Source organism: Podarcis cretensis (genome assembly GCF_951804945.1).
Source record: "Podarcis cretensis genome assembly, chromosome: 16".
NCBI classification, from domain to species: domain Eukaryota; kingdom Metazoa; phylum Chordata; class Lepidosauria; order Squamata; family Lacertidae; genus Podarcis; species Podarcis cretensis.
The window spans coordinates 13,819,236-13,845,480 of NC_137186.1; the positions used below are offsets into that span (position 1 = coordinate 13,819,236).

At 52.2% G+C, this 26,245-nt stretch overlaps 1 protein-coding gene across 11 annotated transcripts in view; it reads right to left on the reverse strand.

The window, feature by feature from the left end:
- Positions 1 to 50: 50 nt before the first annotated feature.
- MARK2 (microtubule affinity regulating kinase 2) overlaps positions 51 to 26,245 on the reverse strand; it is a 119,954-nt gene continuing 93,759 nt past the window's right edge. For 4 of the 11 annotated variants that reach the window (XM_079957531.1, XM_079957535.1, XM_079957536.1 and 1 more), the window contains exons 4-19: positions 24,442 to 24,490; positions 23,990 to 24,055; positions 21,533 to 21,603; positions 21,168 to 21,224; positions 20,790 to 21,026; positions 20,236 to 20,355; positions 17,665 to 17,764; positions 17,332 to 17,444; positions 15,664 to 15,796; positions 14,600 to 14,778; positions 13,560 to 13,657; positions 9,932 to 10,090; positions 8,317 to 8,568; positions 6,626 to 6,652; positions 3,484 to 3,528; positions 51 to 3,164 (exon numbers count right to left, since the gene is read on the reverse strand). In XM_079957531.1, the coding sequence (XP_079813657.1) occupies positions 2,807 to 3,164; positions 3,484 to 3,528; positions 6,626 to 6,652; positions 8,317 to 8,568; positions 9,932 to 10,090; positions 13,560 to 13,657; positions 14,600 to 14,778; positions 15,664 to 15,796; positions 17,332 to 17,444; positions 17,665 to 17,764; positions 20,236 to 20,355; positions 20,790 to 21,026; positions 21,168 to 21,224; positions 21,533 to 21,603; positions 23,990 to 24,055; positions 24,442 to 24,490 (2,064 nt within the window). In that variant the 3' untranslated portion in view covers positions 51 to 2,806. The remainder of the gene's footprint in view (positions 3,165 to 3,483; positions 3,529 to 6,625; positions 6,653 to 8,316; positions 8,569 to 9,931; positions 10,091 to 13,559; positions 13,658 to 14,599; positions 14,779 to 15,663; positions 15,797 to 17,331; positions 17,445 to 17,664; positions 17,765 to 20,235; positions 20,356 to 20,789; positions 21,027 to 21,167; positions 21,225 to 21,532; positions 21,604 to 23,989; positions 24,056 to 24,441; positions 24,491 to 26,245) is intronic. The other 7 variants (XM_079957537.1, XM_079957538.1, XM_079957540.1 and 4 more) reach the window with 7 other exon arrangements.

Consider the following 26,245-nt stretch of genomic DNA (forward strand, 5'->3'; position numbering starts at 1 on the left):
GAGATAAGGCTTCCCCCTCCCCTTCTGAAAAACAGGTCTGGAGCTTATGATTTTTCTTCTTTGGCTTTTAATAAGAATGGAAAGGGGAGAATCAGGCAAGCTACTTGGTCACAAGCAAGAGGAAGGAGGTCTTTGCCCCGTCAGTCTCCTCCCAGGCATGGTCTTCCAAAAGGTGCTCTGATCCTGTCACAGAGATAGCTTTGCCCAGGATGAGTCCTGCCAGTCTCAGCAAGATGAACACAGCAAAGGCCAGAAGGAATTGCATACGCGGTGACAGCAAAATTGCCACTCCCAGAGCCTTTAGCAATTTGCCCTGCTGTAACAGGGACAGAGGGAGCCTCTTGTGGAACACTGCATCTCCTCAGAATACAAAAACAGTCCAGGGTATCACAGCAGGCCACAGCATTTTATGTTGTGAGTGCCACACTGCCCCTCTTAATCAGTTCCTTCACCAACTGTTGCCTGGTCAGGGCACAGAGCAAAAAGAAATCACGCAAAGGGGGCACAGAATCAGCATTCCACGTTCAAGGGGAACCACTGGGCATTTGGAACAGCTGCACCTAGGCCTTGCTTCCCATCACCACAACCCCATGGAGCCACCCCCACCCACTCTTGACAGGACGGTACCAAGGCTTGTAGCCTCCCAAGGAGTGGAAGCACATCTCCAGGCAAAGTGCTTGGGGAGGGAGGTGGGAACAGAGGAAGCCAAGGCCAGGCAGGTACTTTCTGGAAAGTTTTAATCTAGAACCTGTAAAACTACATCAAACGGCAGCGTCCCTAGAGGGGGGGGGGGGAGGGGGATGAACAAAAAAGGGACATGATTTTTTCTTTTTTTAAAAAAAGGCATTTTGTGATCAGAATAATAAAAAAAAAGTAACCACTCACAAAACCGAGGTATCAGTACAGTTATATACAAACCAGATTTGTGTGTGTGTGTGTGTGTGTGACAGTGGTGGGGTTGAAGGAGCTCAGTACAGACTGCCAGGGTGGGGAGCCCAACCACCCCAAAGAGGATTGAAAATACATTCTCAAGTGGTGATATGACAATGGAAGAAACCCATCTTGAGGGGTGGTGGGGTGAAGAGGAGGGAGGAACAAGAGAGGTAATTGCAGCCAGGGTCCCATTTTTCTCTTGTGCTTTGGAAAGAGGAGGGGAAAAGCCGGCTTGTCAAATGGGAAGGAAGGGCAGGCTGTGCTATCCTGCTTTTGTAGATGCAGGGAAGGAGGTAAATGGGAGGGGGAGCTCCCTTTATCTTCCACCATACTGGTAAGATACTGGTGGCCACTGCTGCAACCACTACCTGGGCAGGGAGAGCATTAACAGAGCCCCCCCCCCATATACCCCACCACAAAGCTCTTCCTCTTGCCCCCAAACATCAGCATGACCTGTGTATGTCGTCTACCGTAATGGAAAGACTGGGGCAAAAATAGCTGTTCCCCCAGCTAATGACGCTTCAGGCAACTCTCCCCACAGGCAGATGGTGCCACTTGCTTTAATAACAGCCAAAGCCACTCTTGGGCACAGAGGAAAAGAAGCCAAGTATGAACACGTGTGCAAAGTTGGTGGCCAAGGTCTGGTGTGTTCCAGAGCATCCTGGGTCAGGAAGAAACATGCTGAAAGTTATCTTAGCCTGGAAGTGCTGGAGAAGGGAGGGGGGTGGAGGCTCGGGATCAGAACCAACAAGCAAGGCACCAGCAAGACTGATGGGGCAGCAGTTCTAACCATGATGCTGTGCAAGCTGTCAAAAGCCCATAAAAGAAACTGGCTCGGGCTGAACAAAGGAATGCTCTGCTCCCAGAAGCCCTTGCTAGCTTTATGCTGTTGCTCCTGGAGCTTGCAGGGAAGAGAATTGCTGGGGAGGGAGGTGGTCAGAGGTGAAGAAACGGACCGCTGTGGCTTGGGACACTCCCCACCCTTTACTCTTCCAAGGTGGGAGACAACCATATGCATGGCTAGAATCTCCACCCTACTTTTTTTATAGGGGGTCTCAGGACCCCTGCCAGAAGAAGAGCACATTGGAGGACAGTGCTCCTTCCAACGGCCTTGCCAAAAACAGGCCCTGATCTCTGAGAACAGAACTGGCCGAGAGTAGGAAGGTGAGGAGAGGGCGACCGCAGAACCGTCCAAACCCACCACCGTCCATCACTGGCCTGACGGGGGAAACCCAGAGGGAGAACCACTGGCACCATTATGCCCTTAGGAAAGCCCAACTCTCCCAGGGCATGAGCAGGCACACGCTCGGCAGCTGAAAGCCCACCAAGAACACAAGGAGCGGGAGAGGAGGGTGCAAGTGAAAGGCATTGTGGGAGGTAAAAGGCATTGTGGGGGAGGGCGAGCTCTGGCAGTTGAGGGGGCGGGGTGTCCACTTATCTCCCCATCTTTGCTTTTTGCTGTGTTTGGTAAAAATTTAAAACCCTGTCTCATGTGCAACAACAAAAAAAAGAAATAAAAGGAAAGTACCATGGTCGCCACGGAGACCAAAAGGGATGCCCCCCAACACAGTCACTATAGAGACCAACAGCCCTTGGTACGCTCCCACTACTGTTGCCACGGAGACGGGCTGGGTGGCTGCCAGCCACTACCCCACGCACTCTGTCTCCATGGCGATCCAGCAGCGGGGGGGGGGGAGTGATGGAGAGGGGGGATGTCCCCAAACATCCAGCTGCCGCCCCCTTTCCCTGCCCCCCCAATCTCTGTCCTGCACCAGGGTATCGAAAAATAAACCCTTCCAGAGTTAAAATTGCAGCTTTTTACTCCTAACCCCCACCCCATGCGCGTGCAGGCTGGGCCCCCCCGGGGGGCCTGTTAAAGCTTCAGTTCGTTGGCGATTTTTGAGGCAATGTTCTTGAAGGCCATGGAGGTGCCCGATATCCGCTTGAAGCGGACACCGTTGAGGGAGAGGCGGGGAAGCTTGCACACCTCCATCTCCCACTGGACAAAGGCCTCGTGGCCCGGCGCTCCGTGCATGCACAGAAGCATGTACTTCTCCTGCAGCTCGCACTGGCAGTTGTTAGCGTCCAGCACTTTCCGGATCTCCTTCATCATCTCGTTGGGCTCCATGGAGCTCGTCGTCTTCATGCTCCAGGTGAAGCGCAGCGAGCGCGGCTTGGCCTCCCGGTTCTCGTCCCGCTCCTTGTCGCCGCTGCTGCCCACCATGTGAGGCCTGAGAGGGGAGAGCGAGACAGTGAGCGGAGAAGGGCGCCCTCCCCACTCGGCCCACTCGGCTGCCTCCAGAAGCCAAGCCTGGTCGGCAACCAAGAGCTGGAGAGGGGAGAGAGACACACACACACGCGCACACGCACACACACACAGAGAGACGCTAAGTAGTAGTTTGGGAGCAACAGAAGAGAGAGACAGGCACACGGAGGAGACGGAGAGGAGGTGCCAGGGAGCAGCCTGGCCCTGCTGGAGAAACAGACAGAGTGGAGCAAAGGCTTCCCCCAAAGGCTGGAGGAGGCCCCGTGACACTGGCTGCATCTCACCTGAGCGTCTCCACACGGTCTTTGCTTTCGGGCTCATGCAGGTTCCTCAAAAAACAGAGCAGGAGAACAAGGTATCAGGCACCCTCCAGTCAGCAGCTCCTACACCTGCTCTCCTTTTCTCCCAGGGGGCGGGGGGACGAGTGTGCATCTCTGGCAGGTGGGGCAGGGCGGGGGGGGGGGCAACTCAAGACACGGAAGGGGCTGGTGAGGGCGTCATGAGGGCTGATGCCAAGCCCACAGGCCCCTGGCATGCAACACTGCGCGGCATGCTGGGAAGTGCGTTTTGCCAACATGGTGGTGAGGAGGAGGGCATCTGGGCTGGCTGGTTGCAGGTGTGGGATGCGCAGTGGCACCTCTCTCCCTGGTCCCTCAGCACAAGCAGAAGCCACAGCCAGGGAAGGGAAGAGAAGAGAAGCTGGAGCTGGAGTGGCAGGGGAAGAGGCTGTGCTGTGATCACCAGCTCAAAGCATACCTCTGCCACAGACTTGCAAAATGAGCCATGATCTCTCTCGGCCTCCACCTGCAATACCACCACTAGCCTACCTTACAGGGTTGCTGCAAGGACCACGAAGAGAATGTACACATTAACACTCGAAAATCAGTATATAGGAAGCTGCCTTATACGGAGTCATACCACTGGTCCATCTAGCCCAGTACAGTCTACACTGGCTGGCAGCAGCTCTCCAGAGTTTCAGGCAGGGAGTCTCTCCTGGCCCTAACTGGAGTTGCTGCTGGGGATTGAACCTGGGACTTTCTGCATGCAAGGCAGATGAGCTACTATGGAATTACAGTCTTTTCCCCTGTGGGGGAAATCATGCTCTAGGAATTCTAGACATTATTGGAATATAAAGTAAATGGCTTGGGATGTGCTTCCCCTCTCATCTGAGCACCACTTCCAAGCCTAAAAATACACTGTGCCCAACTCTGCACCCGCTTCATAGAAACTTGCATCATAACCCACCTGCCCACTGAGACCAGCAAATGAGGAGAGCGTGCTGATGGCACCACCATGCAAGAGCAAAGGAAGAGCACAACCCTTGCCACGGTGGCTTCACAGTTTGCGGAATCCACTTACGAGTCTCAAGATGGCATACTAAAAACACTTTGGTTTCCATCAGGTTTTTAAGCAGCCCAATGGGCTGTCCTGGGAGAATGGTTTTGTGACATTGAGAGCCAATTTTATCAAAGCTGCAGCTTCACTGGATTCAGGCTCCGAACGTTTAGTAGCATGCACCCTTTTAATTTGGTTTTGGTTATACAAAGCACCACTTCTGGATTTATTTTTTAAAGCAACTCCTCAAAGCTCTTCCTGGCGTTGAGGCCAAGTGATGCTGGCCTTTTAAACTGCCCAGATTTTTTGTTTAAGCTCTGTCTCTTTCTTTGTTTTGTTTTTTGGTATTGCTGATATTTACTGCTTGCCATTCTGGGTACCCCTTTCTGGGGGATAAAGAGCCATATACACCGGGGGGGCGGTGTATGTCTAATCTTTGGCCTTCCAGATTTTGTGGAACTACTACAAGTCCCTCCATGCCTGACCACTGGCCATGCTGGCTGGGGAAGGCGGGAGCAAGCAGCTATTAACACCTGGAGTGCCACAGGCCCCCCACTCCTTGCTATCCTTAAATATTCCAGCCACATCCACCCATCACTAAGCCATGTGACTTGCAACAGCCAATGGAGCTCCCTCATGCCAGCTCAGATGAGGGAGGGGGCAAGCAAGCAACTTGCTTCCTGATCACCAGTGTGCTTCCTTCTCTGCTCATCCACCATCACCAGGCAGGAGGTGGGGTAGGGGCGGAGGATGGGGGGAATCAAACAATGGAGAAACCTTCACACACACCCCACACAAGCCTTTAATACAGCAGCTGCAGCTGCCTCTTATGGTCCACGGGATCAGAGAGCTGGGAGGAGGTCATTTCTAGCACAACCCTCTGCTCAACCACTCTGTTCTCCTCCCCATCCCTGGTCATCCATCTTATGGCAAGTAGCTCCACAATGCTAAGGTTTTAAAGCACTTGCTTGCTCCCCCAACCCCCACTTTTAGTCAATTTTACCCAGGAGAAAACGTTCCTTCCTGACCCCCCCCCCCAAAGAGAGAAATCTGTTAGATGTTCAGCATAACTTGAAACAATAAAAAAGGTGAAGTAGACTGAATGAGGAAGGCCAGGGTTTTTGGAACACGCCAGAACCAAAGAGGTATGTAGGGTTCACATCCTGCCCTGTGCCCTGGGATGTCCAAAGAAACAAGCAAAAACCCACAGTCTTTTAAAGTGGAATCTGCTGACACTTTCTGCAGATTTGTTCCCATGAGAACTAGCAACCTCCCCCTTTCTAAAAAAGAACAAGATAAAAAGGCTACCTACTACAATGGGGGGGGGAGGAGAAAGGAAGCCAACCCCCAACACACCGACTGCTAGTATCTTCCAGATTGTGCTCAAAACCTGCCACAGGATAATAATATCTGCTCTTTGGGGCCATGCAGATTCCGAGGCAACCGTCTCCCCACATGTCCGCCCTGAACCCTCAAGGCAGCTGCAAGCAATAGAGGCACAGCGACAGCCCAGCGCCTCCTAACCACCACCATGCAGGGAGAAAGGGGATTAGTTGGGTTGGGGGGGGGGGCGTGTGTGAAAGAGAAAGGCGGGGGGGGGGGGGGGGAGAGAGAAGGGTTTTGGTTAAAGATCAGAGGCCCAGCCTGGGGGACCAAGGAAGATGGCAGGCACCTTTAAAGAGACAGCATGCCCAAGTGGAGGAGGAGGCCCAGCACCCGGTGAGCAAGCAACCTCTGCGGCTTCCCCTGCCCACCCTCCTCCCCACCAAGTCCCAGGCCAGCTCATTTGCAGGCGGCTGAGAGGCAGGCCAGAGCCAATGGGGGTCTTTCTCCACCCCACATCCCAGAGGCAGGGAGTTAACAAGCCCCCCCCCCCCCCGTCCCTTTAAGCATGCTCTGTGCACACACACACACACACAGACACACACACAGACACACAGACACACGCACACACAGACACCATTAGCAGCCAGAAGGCACAGAAGGGGGGGGCGGGGAGAGGAGAGGAGAGGAAGAAGCCGGCAGGGAGGAGGTTAGTACTGCACAGGAGGAGGAGGAGGACAGAACAAAACCAGAGTGATGAACGCCTACCTTCTGGCAAACCTGAAAGACAGATTTCTAAAAGGAAAAAAAAAGGAGGGGAAACGGTGGGTGGGTGGGTGAGCGAGTGCGCAAATGACCGAGTGACAGGAGTGCCAGCCGCGCGGGAGCAGGCCAGGGCGCCCCAACCTCCCTCCCTAAAATAGTAATTGGCGGTGGGTGTCACAGCAAGGCCCCCACAACCTCGCCGCCTCACAACCCTCCTCGACCTTAGCTCCCTCCTCCCTGCAAACTTGGGAATCTGAAGAGCCTCCTTTGCTTCAGACAGAGACAGGCCGGAGGGAGGAGGGCTGAGCTGGGGCTCCCACTGCCCCCCTCCCATTGGTGCTGGAACCTTGCAGAGGGGGAGGGAGGGAGGGAGGGCAGGACCCCAGAGGCACTTGGCTGCCCCCCTCGTCCCCAGTGCTGCCACAGCCTAACTCTCCCCACAAAGCTGGGAACAGAAGCTGGGGGTGCGGTGGAGGGGCAGGTTAAACACTTACAGCAAAGAGGGAAAGGGGTTGGGGGCAGGAGGCGCTGGGCTGTACAGAATGGCTCCCCCGTCATGCACCATAAAACACCCCCTCCCCCCAATTGAGACAAAAGGCTTTGCCAGGAAACTGTGCCCCATCTCACAGCCCATCCCCTCTCAGGGCTGTACGGGAAAGAGAGAAGCCATTTTGAGACATATTCACACACACATATACACACACCACAAAAGAGCTGCCTTGAGGGACAGGTTTGAGCAGACCCCAGCTGCAAGACCTCCCTGTTTGGATCCTCACCACAGAAGGCAGCTGGTACTGACAGGGTCCAGAAGGCATCTCCTCCATCCTGTCGCTTGGAAGGGGATGGAGAAGCATCGGGGAACCCTGGAAATGAGCTTGGTTGCCACCCTCACCATCTGGGCTGCTCTGCTAAATCCTTGTCCACCCCCCACCCCTGGGATGGCTGGGCTGCAGGCGAGGCGGATCCCACCCACCCTCAGCTTTGCGGCCTTCGCAGCACCCCAGGTCACTGCAGGAACCACAACAGAAGCAGGGTGCCATCGGAGGGTGGGGGAGGCAGGCCTGGCTTGCTCTGCGGCTCAGCTGAGACTCTGCTGGTCTCCTTTCCTGAGCTGCAAGCAGAAATGGGAATTCCCGGGGAGGAGCGCATAAGGCAGCATGCGCATGCTCTTGGGGAGAGCGCAAGGTGGTTGAATGCTACAGGAAAAAACGAGCTGCCCCAAGCTTAATTAGGAGGCTAGTCCTCTCCAACCCCTTCCAAGCACAGTTTGGAAAAGATCCGGCCAAGGAAGGCAGCTGACACTCCTGCCCCTGCGCTGGTTCTGTGCAGCAATACGGTGGGGGCAGGGAGGAGAGATGCAAGGCGAAGAGGAGGTGGCTGGGGTCACAAGGACATCCTTGGTGTGGGGTGGGGAAGAGGGGTACTTATGAGGGTGGGCCTGGCTGTGCACAACACACACACATATATATACACACACACACATGAGGTAGTGAGCCTTCATGCTGCGCCCTGGGGGAGTGGGAGAGGATGGCTTGCATTCACCTCTCACCCCCAAACTGAACCCCCAAAGCACATATCTCAAGCAATCCTGGAGTTGTTTCCAATTGGCAGAGAATACCAGCTACGGATTTGGAAAGGGCTAAAAAAGGAGGATGGCTCCTCTTCCTCCCACCCCTGCCCACTTCCTTGCTCACCTGCGCACGAACTTGGAGGTGAACTTGCTGAAGATGCTCCCTGAGGCCCCCCTCCTGCCTTGGCTGTTCCCGGAGGGCGACGCGGGCGTGAGGCCGTAGGGGAGGTTCTGCTGGTCCCGGACCTGCCGGAGTTGCCCGGCATGGAAAGTGCTGCGGCTGGAGACGCCCCGCGGGAAGTTGGTGCGCTCCGGGAGGGCACTGCTGATGTTGTGGGCCGAGGGAGAGGCGACGGGGACCCTCTGGGGTGCAGTGCTGTGGGGAGGGGAGGGGGAAGAGCAGAGAAGACGACAGTCAGCGACCCCACTTGCTCACCATCCAGGAACACTCCTCTGCCTGGGCTGAACAGGAAAGTCTTTGGGGCAAGCCCAAGGGTTATGGCCTTTGCGTCCCAGAGGATTCTGGGAGGTGATGTTCCGCTTGTGAGGGTGGGAGGAAACACAAGGGGAGTTCTATGAAGAACCGCACAGCTGAGATTATATGAAGAGGTGCTCCTGAAATCCCAGGAGGAGTTCTTGAAAAATGGTGAGCCTGTTAAAATGGGTTTGCAGCCTAGTTTAAGACTGCAGAATAATTGCAGGCGGAATGTTGGCAGCTCCCCACAAGGCTGTGGTCGCTTAAACCCAACATGTGCAGCAGATACCTCGTTGGCAGCCAATGCTTAAAAATAAATGAATAAACAACCCATATTTTGAACTGAGCACAGGCTGAAGGGCCTGCAATCTCAAGTAAGGGCACCAGGTTGGGGGGAGGAGGATGGGGCCCCTACACCTTTAATTAAACCTCACCTGCTGAAATCCCCTCTTCTACACAATTGTGAAAGGTGCAGAAGCCCCGCCCCCTTTGCCATTTCTGGCCACTTCAAATCTCAGCTCGTTCTGCTGCTCACTCATGCACCAGCTTGGATAAAGGGAAAAGATTTCCAAAGCCCCTAGTCCTCAGTGTGAAGACTAGCTTTTTGCGCTGGCAGGGGGGGCACAACAACAACAAGCTGACAGGAATGAGTCTCCAGGAGAGGATACTTGCTAATAGCCTCTGCTGTTGCTGTTGACCCTGGAGATGAGGTTAAAGAGCTGCTTGCCTGAACCCCAGCTGGTGAAGTAGAGACAAACAGAGCTGAATAAAAAAAGAAGGGGAAGGGTTCAGAAGGCTCCAATTGTCCTTTTTCTGCCTGGAAAGGACAGGCAACTAACTGGAGGCTTCTGATCTCGTTCTCAGACTCCTTTCAAGCCATCCAACCTGCCATTACCTGAAGTTGGAAAGGATGTCTGTTCCACTTTCTACCAAGCAGCCCTGTCCCCCCTGCATTAGTGTTGTGCCTCCTTGGTTTTGTGGTGGTGGCGGGAGAATATTCCTGTCACATCCTACAAGCCAGCTTGTCCAAAAAACAGCTGCAGGGCACCAAGTTGCCCTCCAAGGCACCACAATCCTTCCAACCCCAAAACATTTGGCTGTCCCCCTCTACTTACCTCCAGGCCCTGAGCGAGCGCACTGGGGAAGGGCAAAAAAAGAGACATGGCTCCAGGGTGCGGAGCAGGCGGAAGACACAAAAATGTTGGAGAGCCCTAGGGGTGGGCAGGGGACGGAGGACACAAGGCACGCAGAGCTGCCCACTTGCCTGGGTCGCTGCGCCTCACAGTTATTGTCGGAGGGGGGCAGCGCGGGCTTGGAGGGGTGCACCGAGGCAGACATGGATTTCTGGTGCTGTCGCGGGCGCGCAGAGCTCACGGCGGCGGAAGCTGAAGCGGTAGAAGCCCTGGAGCCTGGAGTGGTTAGGCTAGGGGGGTGAGGGGAGGAAAGAAAACACAAGCAGGGGAGAAGCAGATGTTTAAAAAAGGAGGGGTGGGGTGGAGGGTGGAGGGAAAAATCAGGGAAGGCGGCTGGCTGTATCCGTAGCTGACCCAAACAGACTCCCAGTCTAGGAGGGAGGTGCCACCTTACCCACTGCGCCCAACATCTCGTTTGCCCCGTTTCAAGGAGAGTTCCTCGTTCTATGAGTCTCAGGTGGATTTATTCCCAAGCCCCCAGGAATAATAAAAAAAAGTCATGTTACAAGGAAAGGTACTTGGGACTGTGCACAAGATGGGGGTGGGCGGGCTCTGAACAGACTGCCAAAGTAGCAATGCACTGATTATTCCCCCTTATTCCCACCCAACGGGCATGGAAACGCAGAACTCCTCTCGCTAACTGATCTGCATTCTTTCATCAACAGCCACCTTTGTCGAATGACTGGATTTATATCCTGCTTTTTGACTGGAGTCCTTAAAGCGATTTAGGGCATTTGCAAAACGGAACCAATGCACGTTTATTAAAAAGAACCCTTTTATAACAAAACAGGCTGAAACAAAAAAGCAAAATGGAAGCCCAGCCAGAGGAGGCACCAGGAGTTCTTGTCTCCCACCCGGCTGTCTCTCTGCCAGTCATTTTCCTCCCAGGGAGGAGGGGCCACTCAAGGGCCTTGCAGCAAACCTTTCCTTTCCTTGCATGTGTCTGTCTCCGATGCTGTTCCCTTGCTTGACCCTAATGCTTTGTGCAAGAAAGGGGGAAGGGCCCCCTTATTCTCCAAAGGCCCTGACTCACCCCGGTAGGGCCATGCTGCAGCTGGGGCCTCATTGCAGGATTGTATGGCGGGGGGAGGAAAGGCAGCGGATCCTCCACCTTCAGCTTTGGATACGGCACGTGCTGTCAAATAATCAATCTGTCTGTTTGGCAGCTCAGACCACATCCACGTGCTTGCCCTTGCTCAATGAAACTGGGCTGCTTCTAATCATTTCAGCTGAAGGAAGAAGGCCCTGGATCTCCCCCTCCCCAACCCATCCCTTTCTCACCATGGATACAGCCACTACTAGGTACATGGATGTCCCGGGGAAGGGGAGGAAGAGCAAATATACAATATACAACCCGGTATATGTGTATATGTGTCAGGAACAACCTTGATGCAAGAGTGGGAATAGATGTGGAGGGAATCGTGCTGGGGTCGGGTGGGGGACAGGACACCATGGCAGTTAGACCCTAAAAAGAGAGAGCCAATGTTCTCAAGCAAAAAGAAAATGGGTTTTGCTTGTATGTATCTATGCATGTTATGCTATGTGCGTGTCCATAATGGATGAGAAATGAAGAGGTCAAGCAGGGCTGCTTCTTCTGAGCCGTATCGGAAGTAGGAGAAGTGGGGAGAGCTTAAGACCAGCTGTGGATTTAGCAACTCTTTTGGTAGACACAGGCGACCAGGATCCCGTCCAGGCGAGTGAGCTGGTTGGCAGAAAAAAATGGGTCCCTCCATTCTTCCCGTCAGTCCCCTTGGGTGGGTGGGGCTTCCTCTCCTCCACGGCCAGTGTGGAAACACAGGGTAGTAGCCTTTTCAGCTGATGAAATAAACCCTGCAGGCTAGTAGCTAGTAGCCTAAGACCCGGAGGTGCAAGGGTGGTGATGGGATCAACACGCACCGGACTGGCCTTAGCTGCAGAGGGTCCACAGTTCAAGATGCATCCGGCTCATTTAAAAAGGCTACGTTGTAGGGAAGGTCTAATATTTGCCTAGTTCTCTCTGAAGTGGCTCAAGCTGTGTTTGAGCTCCACCACTTCAGGCTGCCATGGGGGGGGGGGGAGCAGGCGAGAGAGTTCATAGGAGGAGATGCTCCTCCAATGCTGCAGAATTCTTTGGGGAGAAGGTGGGGCAGAGAAAGGAGAACTCTGCAGGGAGCAGATTGCTTGGTTGAGGAAGGGACCCTAGAGAGGAAGGCCGGTTTCCATTTGGCAGGGCTAACTATGGGCTGGAGGGTGAACATTGTTGCTCCAGATCCAGGACATGTGGTTCAGGCTACTGCTGCCGCTGCTGAACCAGACAGAAAGAAAGAACAGAAGCGCCCCCCCCCCCAGCAATACCCACAGCCATCTCCCCTCTCTCAATCAATTGGCAGAACAATGCTACAAATCATCTTTCAACACTTCTGAAGTATTCCAAACTAGCTCGTAATCCCACCTTGCCACAACCAGGATGCAGCTCCGTTCTTTGAGGACTATGTTTGGGGAGCAGGGGAGAAGAGAATGGACCACTGACAGAGAAGGCAGAGAACCCATGCAGTTTGGACCCACCGCCTCTGAGCCTGTGTAAATGCAATGGCTGCGCCACAAAAACCTAGGGAACCACAGCTTGGTGCAGTTGGGGAGAACTCTTTGAAACGTGAGCACTGCTTCCTCTGTCCCAGGAACTACTGTTAAAATCAGTTTTAAGTATGCAGCGCATTCCTAATATTCTTGAAACCACACGGGATTAGAACAGGGATGGGGAATCTGTGGCCCTCCAGGTGTTGTTGGACTCCAACTCCCATCAGTCCCAGGCAGCAGAGGCAATGGTCAGAGACGGTGGGAGCTGGAGTCCAGCAATATCTGAGAGGCCATAGGATCTCCATCCGTGACTTGGGAGGGGAAATAAGGGAACCAGAGGCAAAGGTTCATGCATGCGTGTGCAGGTCTGTTTGGTGGCTTTCAATCATGCAGTCCAGCCAGGCAGCAACTGTGGCTTTGCCCAGCTGAACAGAGAACGGACAAGGCAGGTCTGACCTTCCAGCTGAGGCTGCATAGTCAGCTGTTGATTTCCAGCACTGCGCTGGATGGCCTCACAATGACCTCTCCAATTTTAGGATTGCCCCTATTACAGACTGCTGGTGGAGGCAATCACTTGCCTCCTTTGCATTACAAAGGTGCCTGCAGACAGAAAAGTTGTCATGCCAAGGAGAAGGCTTTTGGCTGACTGTTGCCTCTTGATATGTTGGCTTTCTCAGTGCAGGAATTCCCACCCTTGAGGATTCAAACACATGCCTCGGCCACCATCTTGCAATCTCTAATGGTACATTCCAGGGATGGCTCTCTCTCTCTCCCTGCCACACACCCCGCATTAAGAAATGCATGACCCATCAGGGCTAGCCAAGACACATTGGCAGCTGAGATGGACCTCAAAATGGTGCCCTACTCCCCACCAGGGGTCGGGGAATATCAACACCAGGATCTGCAGCCTTGGTGGGCCCTGTTGCCTGAGGTGGTCGCCTCACCTTGCCTCATAGGTAGGCCGGCTCTGTGACCCATACACAAAACAGCCCTGTGCAGCCACCTGCATTTTGCTCCACCTGCAAAGCTGCCCCGAAACAGCTGGACTCCTCTCTACTACTGAAGTTTTCTCTTCCTAGTGCATCTTTATGTCTGCATCTGGCAAGCAACATGACGAAGTTGGCCTGGGCTCCAAGCCCTTACCTATCTTTGCCGTTCTGGATGGAGTTCTGGCCCAAACTGGCCCGGTCCAGCATGGGGGAGTTGCGGCTCCGGTTTGTGCTGGTTGAGAGGACGCTGTTCTGCAGAGGGGTAGAGACACTGAGTGAGCACAAGGCATTCACTGCCCACGCTTCAGAGAAAGAGAAAGGGAGTTAAGCGGCTCCAGCCTGCTGCTTCTGCAGAGACTACCTGAGCTAGGCTACCTGAGTCAGCACCCAGGTCTCCCAGAGAGTTATAACATAGGGATAGAGGAAGCTGCCTTATACATGAGAGACACGTAAGGGTCCATCAAGCTCAGTGTTTCCCAAACTTGGGTCTCTAGCTGTTTTTGGACTACAATTCCCATCATCCCTAGATAGCAGGACCAGTGGTCAGGGATGATGGGAATTGTAGTCCAAAGGCAGCTGGAGACCCAAGTTTGGAAAATACTGATCTAGCTCAGTATATTGTCTACCCTGTCAGCAGCTCTCAAGAGGCTGCAAGGAAGGCAGGGGATCTTTCTCAAGCCTACCTGGAGATACCAGGGATTCAACCTGGGACCTTCTGCATGCAGTACATATGTTCTACCACTGGCCCTTTCCTCCAAAACAGGAGGCTGCCTTATACTGAGAATGACCTACTGAGGTCCATCTAGCTCAGTATTGTCTAGAATTCTCCAGAGTTTCAGACCAGGAGTCATTCCCAGTTCTGCCCGGAGATGCTGTACTTTCCCCAAACTTTAATTCTGCACCACCTCTTTTTGTGGTCTTCCAATTCTCAAACTCCTCCTTTAAACTCTCAGAAGCATGCCCTGGTTCCCTTCACCCCCGCTGACAGCTGAACAGAACCTCTGTGTTCAGAGGCAGGATTCATTTGAGGGCCAGCTCCTGGGAAGCAGCTCCTCGTGTGCTGTAATGGCACATTCCTCCCCTGCTGCAGCAACCCTCTGACCCGGAAGCGCAGCTCCCTGCGTCATAAACATGAAGAGGCCACAACAAGACAAGAGTCCCTCCCCACCCACCCCAGAGCAAGAAATGACTAACTGTGGAAGGTGTGGGGGTGCTCTTCTTCCTCTCGAGGCTGGGCAGGGGGCTGGCAGGCACTTTCACCGTGCTGCTGGCCTTGTTGCGCCCAGCCTCCCGCTCCTCTTCAGGCCGCTTGTTCTCTGCGTTGGCTGCCTGTGTTTTCTTGGAGTACGAGGAGGATGTTGGGATGGTGGGTACTGTGGTGGGAAAAAGAGAGGGCCAGGGAGTGGGGGAAGAGAGAAGAAGAGTCAGCGTGGCGAGGTCTGGTTTGGGGAAGGGATACCCAGCAAGGGGAAGCTTGTGCTTTCTGGGCAGGACCCTGTTTCACAGGTGTGGGTGGAAGGAAGGAAGGAAGGAAGGAAGGAAGGAAGGAAGGAAGGAAGGAAGGACTCTCTCTTCTAAGGAGTCAATGCGCAACTGGGAAATTCCCTGCACCCCAATGCGGGGAGAGGGAGATTAAAAACCGTCAGGAGTTTTAAATAACCTGCATGGCTGCAGTCATGAGCTACATAAAGCAGAAGGGAAAATATAACCGTGTAATTAAAAACACACACACAAACATCCCAGTTTAGTTTTCCAGCTCTCCTTGCTGGATCTCAGAATCTTAGTCCCCGCAGTGCCTGGTGAATGTTGTAAAATAGCCCAAACGGATGCACATTCCCCATCTCACATAAAAAAAATTATGCCTCCTTGTTGAATAGGCAGACCCAGTCAGATGAGCAGAGTAGTAACAGGAGTAGTAGAAGTAGCAGTAGTAATAATTGTAATACAGTGGAACGTCAGGTTTTGAACATCTCTGTTGACGAACGTTTCGAAACTCGAACACCGAAAACCCGGAAGTAGCTGCTTCCGTATTCGAACATGCCTCAGAAGATGAACTTCTGAGGCAGCTTCCGTATTGATCTTTCCATTTTGAGGCTTCTGTTTTGAGTTTTCAAACGTTTCGGAATTCAAACGTTCTTCCGGAACCGATTACATTTAAAAACCGAGGTTCCACTGTAATGGCAGGGAACCCTCACTGTGGTCCCCACCCCACCCCCCCGAGCAAGAAATGTGGTGGTGGTGGTGGTGGGATGACTCACCCTGGTCACTTAAGCGGCGTTGCTTGGGGTTGGCTGATACACTGCGCTGTACCTTGTGCGACGGGGAGGGGGCGGTGCTGTTGGCAAGTTCGGGTTGGGTCCGTGGCTTCAGGGTAATGCTATCGTTGTCAAGCTGGAAGAGATCAGGCAGGAGCACGAGGGCGGGGGGAGAAGAGGCTCACTCAGTGGGTGAAGCTCTGACCCAGGCATTCCATTCATGTAATCATTTATTTATATCAGAGATGAAGAACACACACACATTATTTATATGATCTCTACTCTTGGCTGAGGAAGAGGAGAATAGGAGTTCTTAATAGTTGCTGCTGGAGGGTGAAAATAGAAATTGGGGTGTGCTTGTGAACATTCTGAGATACAAAGCGCAGCCCCTCCCCTAGCCAAACTGCAGTCTGCCCACCCCCCTGCCCTGCTCAACAGCCAAACGAATGTGGCAGAACAGATTATACCATTTCAGCTCAAGGAAGAGATACGTATTTTGGAGGCTCCTCTGTGCGCATGTGTATGTGTGTGTGTGTGTGTGTGTGTGTGTGTGTGTGTGTATTCCTAGGAGAAATATATTCCTAATCTGCTCACTTTGTGATACATTTTTTTTAAAAAAAACAACCAAAGATCACTGCAAGCAAAAATTTAAGGGGCATTTGAAAAAAGGTACCACCCAACTGCAGACTGAAATAGTGGAGTTCATTCTGCATCAGGTGTGGGGAACCTCTGGCCCTCCAGAGGTTGCTGAACTACAATTCTCGTCAGCCCTAGCCATTGGCCATGCTCGCTGGTGCTGAGGCAATTTGTAGTTCTGCAACCTCTGGAGGGCCAGAGGTTCCCCCAATCCGGTGTGTTCATGACAATATATCTAATTTCAGGTGGTCTCCAGTAGTATTAAGCTTGCTCTTAAATTCTGTTCAACTGGTAACACAAACAGCGCTACAATATAGGTTTCAGATGCAAAGCCACTGAAAGTCTGCACACCTCAACAAACAAGGGTGCCATAAACTCCAACAACAAGTCTCTTCGTGGTGCAATGGGTCAGGGCTTTTGGCTGTTAACCAGAAGGTTGGTGGTTTGAGCCCATCCAGGGATGGCTGTGGGCAGGGGGTTGGTTTAGATGACTCTCAGGGCCCCTTCCAATGCTACGATTCTATGATTCTAAGCAATCAACAGGGAAGGCAGGTGTCTAGTAGAGGCTGGTTTATCAGGGCGACTGGGGCACCACCCACCAACCTCAGCCTGCCCACAGCCAGCCTGCTCTTGGCTGCCTTCCTACCTACAACCAGTCCAGGTGGGGTCCCTGCCTGCTGACTTCTTCCTCCTTGGCCTGGATGCTGTCCTTGTGGGACTCGGCAGGGAGGAGGAGGATGATGACCAAAGTAGAATTTGACAGCTCCGCCAGTCACTGACTCCACCTCCACCTCCTGTTGACCTCTCTACCTTCCGCCCTGCCGGTCCCAGGGGGCACCAACCTCTGCCGCAGACACCCAAAGGGAAAGATTCAGAATTGTGCTTTTGCACTTGGGAGTTTCACGCCAGTGTGTTTCCACTGATGGAGCTTCAATGGGGAAGTGCTACCGCTGAAAACATGCAAACACCCAGATGTTTGCAGCTCAGTCCCTCAAACGGAAGCCACACACGCACACAAACGGACAAGGAACTCACCTCTGAATTTTTGTATCCTAGCAGCAGATATGTAGCCATGACTTCGTTATACTTCTGGCTGACTAAGGAGTCCTGGATTTCCTCCCGGGTATATCCCATGGAGATCATGAGCTCTGCAGGACAACGGAAGGGAGCACGCACACACAGGGAAAGGAGAGAGACGGTCAGAGCGCCTTGAAGGGTGAATAAATAAATAAAACTGTGTTTAAAAGATGCATGGAGGGAGGGAGGGAAATCTGTGGGTACGCCCTGCAGGGAAACGATAGCCAAGCGCTTGCCCGGAAAGATCCTGTGCAGGGCCACCCAATCACCCGCCCCGCCTCAGTGACACACCTGTCCGCCGGGGATCCTTGTAGTCGGGCAGAGGCTCCACGTAAGGCTTCAGTTCATCGTCCTCGTGACCCACATTCATCCAGCGGTCTTTCATGATTTGCTATGGAGAGGGGAAGGGGAAACGTTGGCTCAGTATGCGGGGGGTGGCGGTGGCAATAGCAGAGGAGTGCTTTCTTCCTTTTTAATGTTTTAGTGAGGATGGTCCCAGTTGCATAGCTGGGAGAGTTTCCTATTGGAAAACTGGAACCACTTGTGCAAAACGCAGGCTCTGCACACACCTCTCTCCCCAATGTTCACAGCAAGCTCCCAGCTGTGAGGAGATCTGGCCCACCTCTCCCTCTCTCCGCAAGTCTGGGTAATGCAATCCATGTCGCCACCCAAGCCCATGATTAATTTGTGAAAGACCATGGCATAATCAGCGAGCTCTCCCAGCTAGTGTACGTAATAAAACTGCAAATAACAAAAATCCGAATAAAAAATCTATGAAAACATGTAAGCATGAAATAATTATAATTAAAATACAAATAAAAATCAGATAGGCTTTTATGAATATAGGTAACTAAATTAGATGTCTGGTTAGGATTGCTAAAAAAAAAAAAAAGATTTCAGCAGGCAACTAAATATATATACAGCAAAGGTGTCTGCCTAATATCAGTCTTCCTTTCTCTGCTTGACAATGAATATTGCCCATTGTACATATACTCTATTGTTGCAAGTCACTCTTATTTGGGGGTGGGGTGGGGAAAGAGATTTTTATAATGAATGAATGAATGAGGTTATTTTATTCTATAAACAAGGTGTAGGCAAGCTTTGGCTCTCCATATGTCGCTGAACTACAACTCCCATTACCCTCAGTCACTGGCCAGGTTTGCTGGGGCTGGGTGGGAGTTGTAGTTCTGTAACATCTTGGGGCCCAGAGGTTCTCCACACCTGCTATGCCCAAACCAAACCAGGAAGAAAAACCATGCAATTTGCACCGCTGACTGGAAACCCCAGCTTGCTGCTGCAGTGATCTGCCAAGACCTTCTCCTTGCCTCTGGCATGAAATCAACACAGCACCCTCCCTCTGTGTATCACAGAGAACGGTGTGTGTGTGTGTGTGTGTGTGTGTGTGTGTGTGTGTGTATTCATGCGTGCGTGTGTGTGTCTTGCCTTGTCTCCGCCCACACCCGAGCACAAACCCAACTGCCCCCCTTAATGCACTCTTCCCTGCACTTCCCCTTCTGCATCCCTGAAGCCCACAGTTAAAATTGTTGCTTGCAGGCAGAGAGCAGCAGGGGCCATGGCATTCCAGCACCAGACAGCAAGGAACTTCCCTCTCCTATTCAAGAGAATGGCTGGCGGGGCTTCTTAATTACTTGCCTACGCAGAAAGGCAGTTTCGGATGGCAGGGGGCACTGCAGCCCAGCCAGACAAAGGCAGGAGCCAACCGCTGGGAAATGAACCAGGCCCTCTTCACGCTAGCACTGGAGGCAAGGAAAACCGCCTTTTGGAAAATAAAACTAAAAACAAACAAGACCGCGCACTGCTTGCAAGGATAGGGCTTTCCTACCAGCATGGACTTGGATACGCCTTCTAAAAACTGAGACAGCGCTGGCACAATTCTAAGACTTAAAAACCAAGGGCAAAACCTGGATGCAGAGTTGGTTAAGCAACTGCCCAAAATACACTTGCTTAACCAAATACTGTCAAAGGGTACATTCACACATTACGTTTTCTGTATACACCGAAAGTGGTATTGTTATCTTTGTTTCCAAGAGCGCAAACTGAAAAGCATTAACGGGTGAATGAAGCAGAAGTGTTTGGGAAAGGATCTCATCAGAGAGAGAAAGGGAGGGAATCTCTTAAAGGCATCCAAAGAAGGAAGTCTTCACATACTTCTCAGATTTTTTTTTATTTTTTTTTGGGGTGGGGTGGGGAGGGGAGGCAGGGCAGGAGGGAATGGGTTCCAAACTGAGGGGAGTCTAGCCAAAACTACTGATTTAAGACAATGACAGCACATGTTTTGCATTCAGTGAGTCCTCTCATGTCCCTGGCATCCACACCCCAGTGTCGCCCCAGGAGGACTGATTCAGATGGCTCACAAATCACCCCACTTGGGAGAGGGAGCCTTCAGAAGCCCACAACTGCACCATCTTGGATCTCCCATCACCCTCAAACTCTAGGGATGAATCCCTTGTAACATCTCTTGCCCAGCAGCTGCCCAGCAGCATGTGGCCCTTTGCTGAGGCAGCATCATCCATAGCTCAGTCAGCAGAGTCCACCAGGAGCTGCCCAGGGATCTGTCTTGCCCTGTATGGAAAACTGCTACCACTTCACCAGTGAGAACAAACTGGGTCTCAGGTTTCATCCCTGGCAACTCTGGACAGAACTGGGAAAGACTCCTAGTCTGAAACCTTGGGAGAGGTTCTGCCAGTCTGCAGAGACAATACTGAACTTGACGGCTCAATGGTCTGCTTTGGAAGAAGGCACCTTCCTATGACTAGATGGGTGGTGTGGTGTAGGATTCCACAAGCGGATGCCAGTCTCCCTCCTGCCCAGCCCACCTGGTCCCCGGTCCTATCTCCTCACCTCTAAAGTGCCTCTCTTGCTAGGGTTGAGGATGAGGAATTTTTTCAGCAGGTTCTCACAGTCCGTGGACATGTAGAAGGGGATCCGGTACTTCCCCCTCAAGACCCGTTCTCGCAGCTCCTGCAGAGGGAAAGGGGAGGGAATGAGCAGCAATTCCACATGTAACTCAACTGCAGGTGCAGGGGAGCCTTTGACCCTCCAGATGTTGCAGAACAATTCACATTGGCTACAGCAAGCATGGCCAGTGACCAAGAGAGTTAGCTTAGCAACATCTGGAGAGCAAAAGGCTCCCTATACCTATTCTAAGGGAAGATGCCCTGATCCTAACACACACATGCACAGAAGGGAGTGGAGATACTGGAAGGCCCTGAAGCTTTTGGGTGGCTCTGGTCCATTGCCGAGGCAACTTCTTCCACAGCTCAGTCTTACTGACACAGCTGGGAATCCACAGAGGTTGTTCCCTCAATACTGGGATAGCCAGCCTCAAGTCGCAATTGTGCTGCCAACCCCTTGAAGCTGTAAGCCATTCTCCTCGCCCTCCACAACTCCCTTACCTTGAGGTTCTGCCCATCAAAGGGCAGGGAGCCGCTGACCAGTGTGTAAAGGATAACCCCTAGGCTCCAGACGTCCACCTCGGGGCCGTCATACTTCTTGCCCTGGAAAAGCTCAGGGGCGGCATACGGGGGGCTCCCGCAGAAGGTGTCAAGCTTGTTGCCAAACGTGAACTCGTTGCTGAAACCGAAGTCTGCAATTTTAATGTTCATGTCGGCATCTAAGAGCAGGTTCTCTGCCTGTAAAGGGAGGCGAAAGGCAAGTCAGGCTGGGGAAGCCAACGGGCCAATAACACCACGTTTTACTTCCAACAGGAAATCCAGCATTTGCACAGGGTAAACACAGAGCTTTACAGGAGCATTTTCAGCATTTATACTCACCTTCAAGTCTCTATGTACAATGAATTTTTGGTGACAGTACTGCACAGCAGAAACTATCTGGAAGACAAGAGGACAGAGAGGTCGGGGGGAGAATTGTGTTGCTTCATAACACACACAATCCAGATGCATTGCCCTTTAATCACAGTCCCCAGAAGTGTAGGAATCGATTTTCTGCAATGTATCCCCATATGCCTGTGGGCTGTGTGTGAATAATAGAACTGCTTGGGGGAACGGGGCGGGGGGTGGAATTACATGGATCTTCACCACAGAAAGCATCAAGCCCCACTTTCATATTTGCTGGGCAGCTGCTGGGGCCCTATAAACACTGTTTGCTTCCCGCACTTCAAGAAGGGTGCCGCACCAACCTGTCGGAATTTTGCCCGTGCTTCTTTCTCTTTCATTCTTCCATGGGCTACTAAATAGTCGAACACCTCACCTGCAGGGGGCGCAAGAGGGAAGCATAATGTTACTTGGGAGTTCCGCTGAAAGTCTGATGCTGAGGTTGTGTGTGTGGGGGGGGGGGTGTCAGAGGAAAGGACTTAGAACATTGCCCTCCATCCTGTGCCTCCTCTACCCCCCACCCCCATTTTTTGCCATCACCGAGAATAACAAAACTCAGGAGCAGATTCCACTTGGGCCTGGAGGAGAGGAGCACACCAGTCCAGCTGTACTTTTCAGAAGTCTCAGCCACTTCTCTCACTATAGCTCAGTAGTAGAACACTTGCTTGACATGAACAAGACCCTGGATTCAATCCCAGTCATTGCCACTTTTGTGTGTGTTTTTTGAAGGATCAGAGAAGTGATGCGGAAGCTTCTTCTCTGTTACAGAGCCTAGAGCAGGCACCCCCAAACTTGGCCCTCCAGCTGTTTTGGGACTACAACTCCCATCATCTCTAGCTAACAGGACCAGTGGTCAGGGATGATGGGAACTGTAGTCCCAAAACAGCTTGAGGGCAGAGTTTGGGGATGCCCACCCTAGTGAAATGCTGTTCAGAGTACTGGGCTAGACAGATAAATACCAGGCCAAGGCTGTGTTCTAAGGAAGGGACAAGAGCTCAGTGGCAGGTTCAACCCTCATTATCTCCAATTAAATAGGAAGGCAGCAGGTGACGGGGAAGGACCTTTCTCTGCACGAGACAATGACCCTGAGCAATGGTTTGCACAATGGGGCTTCCCCCCCCATCTCCTCCCCCATGCACCCCTGAAATTGGCTCGGGGTTGGGGTCAGGCGAAACCCCAGACAAATAGCTTGGCATAGTATTGGGCAGTTGCCTATGTTCCAAAGAAGGAAGCAGCATTCACCGGTTTGGCATGCAGTAGATCCCAGGTTCAAAGTATCAGGTAAAGGGATAGACACCTTTTCTCTGCCAGGGACCCTGCATTGGACTAGACAGCCCCACATAGTCGAGGCTGGTATAAGGCGGCTTCCTATGTTACAATGAGTCTTTCCATAAGTCACTACAGCTTCATCTTGAAAGAGAGCCATGCCCCACGGACGGCTGTCTCCAGGCACTGCCTGCCTGGTGAGTAGGATGCGTTCCGTCCATCTCCTGCAATTGTCTAGGGCCCACCAGTAATGGCAATGGCATTTCTAAAGGCCTTTGTGTTTTCCGACAGACCGCGTGACATTCGCACAAAACTGGCAAGATTGCCTCCAGAGATTCAGAGCCTGCTTTAAAAAAAGGGCAGGCCTTAAACTGCTGTCAAGAGTCACCAGGGGGTGGGGGAAGAAAGAGAGGAGGGAGATAAAACTTACCTAAAGATAGGCACTTTCAAAAAAAAAACCTCTAGGATGTGGTATTTAGAACATTTACAGGCACACCTCGGAGATGTTGCAGGTTTGGTTCCAGACCGCCGTAATGAAGCAAATATCGCAATAAAGTGAGCCACACAATTTTGTTTCCCAAGGCATACAAAACTTATGATTACACTATACTGCAGTCTATTAAGCCAGGTCCACCTGAGTGCAGTGGCAGGACGGGGAAAACCCATCTCCAGCCCTAGCCAGCTCCACTCCCATGGCCAGGAGAGGGGTGACGGCGGCAGGGGGCTTCCTTCTCCTGGAAGCAGCCAAGCTGCCTGTAGCTGTGCCTGAAATAAGCTGCAATAAGTGCAATAAGATGAGGTGTGCCTGCATGTACTTACTGTTCAAACACTGTACGAAATGGCATACAACACTATCAGTGCACACCTTGCTGTCTATGGGGGAAAAGCCCCCTGGTGAGCCGCTGCCAGTTAAGCAGATGGTCCTGAGCTAAGATGGGTCACTGACCTGACTCAGTGCACCTTCCATTTTATAACTAGTATGTCACAGGATACATGTCTCACCTCCCAAATTATGTGATGAGGGAGAAGGTGAAGCTAGCTGTGACCCCACCCTGTGATTCTTCTTCTGTCTCTGGGCCGAAAGGGGAGAACTGGGAGAAGAATGTGACAGATCTAGGGATATATCTCATTCTTCATTTAAAGAGCTCAGGAGAAGCCCCTCCATTCTATCCTCCTGACAACCCTATGAGGTAGGTCAGAGAGAGTATGTGTGTGTGAGAAAGAGACTGGTCACCCAATGAGCTTCCTGGCAGAGTGAGGATTTGAACCTTGGTCACCCCAGTCCGACAATTGAAACCTGGGCCCCCAAATGCTGTTAACCTACAACTCCCATAATCCCTCTCCGCCGGGTTAAACTGGATGAGGACGATGGAAGCCGCAGTCCAGCACAATCTGGGGAAAGTAAGCTACGAATATATTGAAATACACCACATAGACTCTCGGAATAAGGTTCTCCACAACGTGTCTTTCAAAGAGGCTTCAGATCAAACACTCACCCCCACTGGCATACTCCATGACGAGGTACAGTGTCTTCTCTGTCTCTATTACTTCAAATAATTTAACTGCAAGACAAGAGGACAGAAGACTTTTAAGGGCGGGGAAGGCGGAGGCAGACTACAAAAAATTACAAAAGGCTCAGAGAGAAAGTGCTCTTCCTCTCTCCTGCGTGATGAAACGGCCTGGCAGTTCGTTCAGTGCAGACAAAGAGGAAGCACTCCTGAACATTAGAGGTAATTAATGTGTGGAATTCACTGCCGCATGACGAAGCAGCAACAGCCGCTCACTTAAAGGCTTTCAGAAGAATTGCCACAGAGGTAGGAAAGCCTCAGGGACTCTCTCTCAATTACCCTTTTGGAAATTAAGTGCCTTACAGGTCAGAATATACTGTTTAAGCACATCAAAATCCAGTGGCAAAAGGGAGGGGAAGGGGGAATGGAAGGGGGCTCACCTATATTAGGATGATTCAAAACCTTCATTATTCGCACTTCCCGGAAGAGCTGCAGAAACAGAAGAGCAGAGCAGAAACAGAAGGATCAATGCAGGTGGATTTACACAGGCACAAACAGTCCTATGCCCCTTAGCTTAAGTCTTTCCCAACCTGGCAGCTGCCTGATGCTGTGGAGTACAACTTGCATCAGCCCCAGATTGGGAAAAGCCTGGCTTAAAGACATCTGGGGCGACTGGCCGGAAGCTCCGACCTTGCAGGAAGTGGCTAAATGGGGTGGACTTTGGAGGTCTGTTCTACACTCCAAAAAACTGCCAAATATCACAATCTCCAAAACCTCAAGCTTGGTCAGAACCTGCCCTCCCTCCCACAACCTTGCCCCAATCTTTGATTCTCCTTGGATTAGACATTTTTTAAGGATAATGTGTTACAGTAATCTGTTAATTAAAAAAAGGCAATCCGATTGCCTGCAATGAGCCTGGGTAATAAGCCGCTAATAATTGAGCCGGAGGGATAGGTGGGGGTGGCGAACACACAGCTCTCCCCCACCCCCGCCCGGCATCGGCTTGAGACAGGAGATTGAAGGGGCCAGGTTCAAACTCAACACAGTTATGATAAATAAGGAGTGTAACTTCCCTATAATATTTCCTTTATTTATAAAAGGATGTGGCAGGGGGTGGGGAGAAAAGGGTTTTCTGCTCAGGATCTGGTTGGCGAACGTCAGGCAGTTGGCTCTGCAGCCCTAAAGGGCGGGTCTCCTGTGACACTTCATCTCCTTAGCGCAAGGAACAGATGCTTGGGCTGATGCAGGAGGGAAGACCCCCACCCTCCCAAGCCCAGGAGCAGCTGTTCAGGCAAATAAATCCCTTTGCTGCTGGGGAAAAACACCACTACCAGCTCACAGCTCAGATCCTGCCTTGGTCCAGAAGCTGGAGGCAGATGGATATTCCAGCTGCCGGCTTCCACCCCCGCCCCAGTTCCTAACCTGTGTGCCTAGATGTTGAGGACTCTGACATGTGAGGGGAGGACAAGATAGTGATAGGCTCTGAAGATGAAAAACCATCCCAATCTTGGGGAGGGGTCAGCACCCTGCTCTGCCCTGACTCCCAGTATAGCTCCACCTCCATCCTGCAACCTTGAGGGCTGCATTTTAGCTTCCGTGTTCTTGGATGGAGTTGCAGAGCTTATGCACACACAGGTAAAAAAAAAACACCAGCATAGTTGGGGGAAGGAGGAACCCTACAAGCACGCTGGCTGCATGAGTAGTTTCTGTAAGACCCTAGACACTGCCTGCCTGGCCCTGCTGGATTTCCAATAATTCAGTTCCCTCGGCTTTGAGTCCACAGCAATTAAGTAGCTGGTGAGATCCCCAATGACCGATCCTGGGAAGAGCTCTATAAATTACTTCTGAAACCAAGAAGGCGAGGAGGAGGCGTCTGGGAGATATGGCAAAGCTAGCAGCCCACTAGACAGGCAGATGTCTGCCCAGGCTGCCAGCAAGAAGGCTTCTGGGCCAGGCGCACCGGATGCCCAACCAATGTAAGCAGAAAGCACTTTTGGCTCAAGAGGGGGATGCAGCTGACAGGTGTTGTCAGAACATTGCACATACGAGACGTTTTCCTGATTGGCTGAAATCTGGCCGCTTGGGTGGGGCCTGTGGCACTGAGATAGAGGATTATGAGGAGAGGAACAGATGAAGACCCCTGCCGGACCAGGACAAAGACCCATCTCAGCACTCTGTTCTTAAAGCGGCCAACCACATGCAAGCAAGACCCTAGTGCAACAACAACTCTCCCCACTTATGATT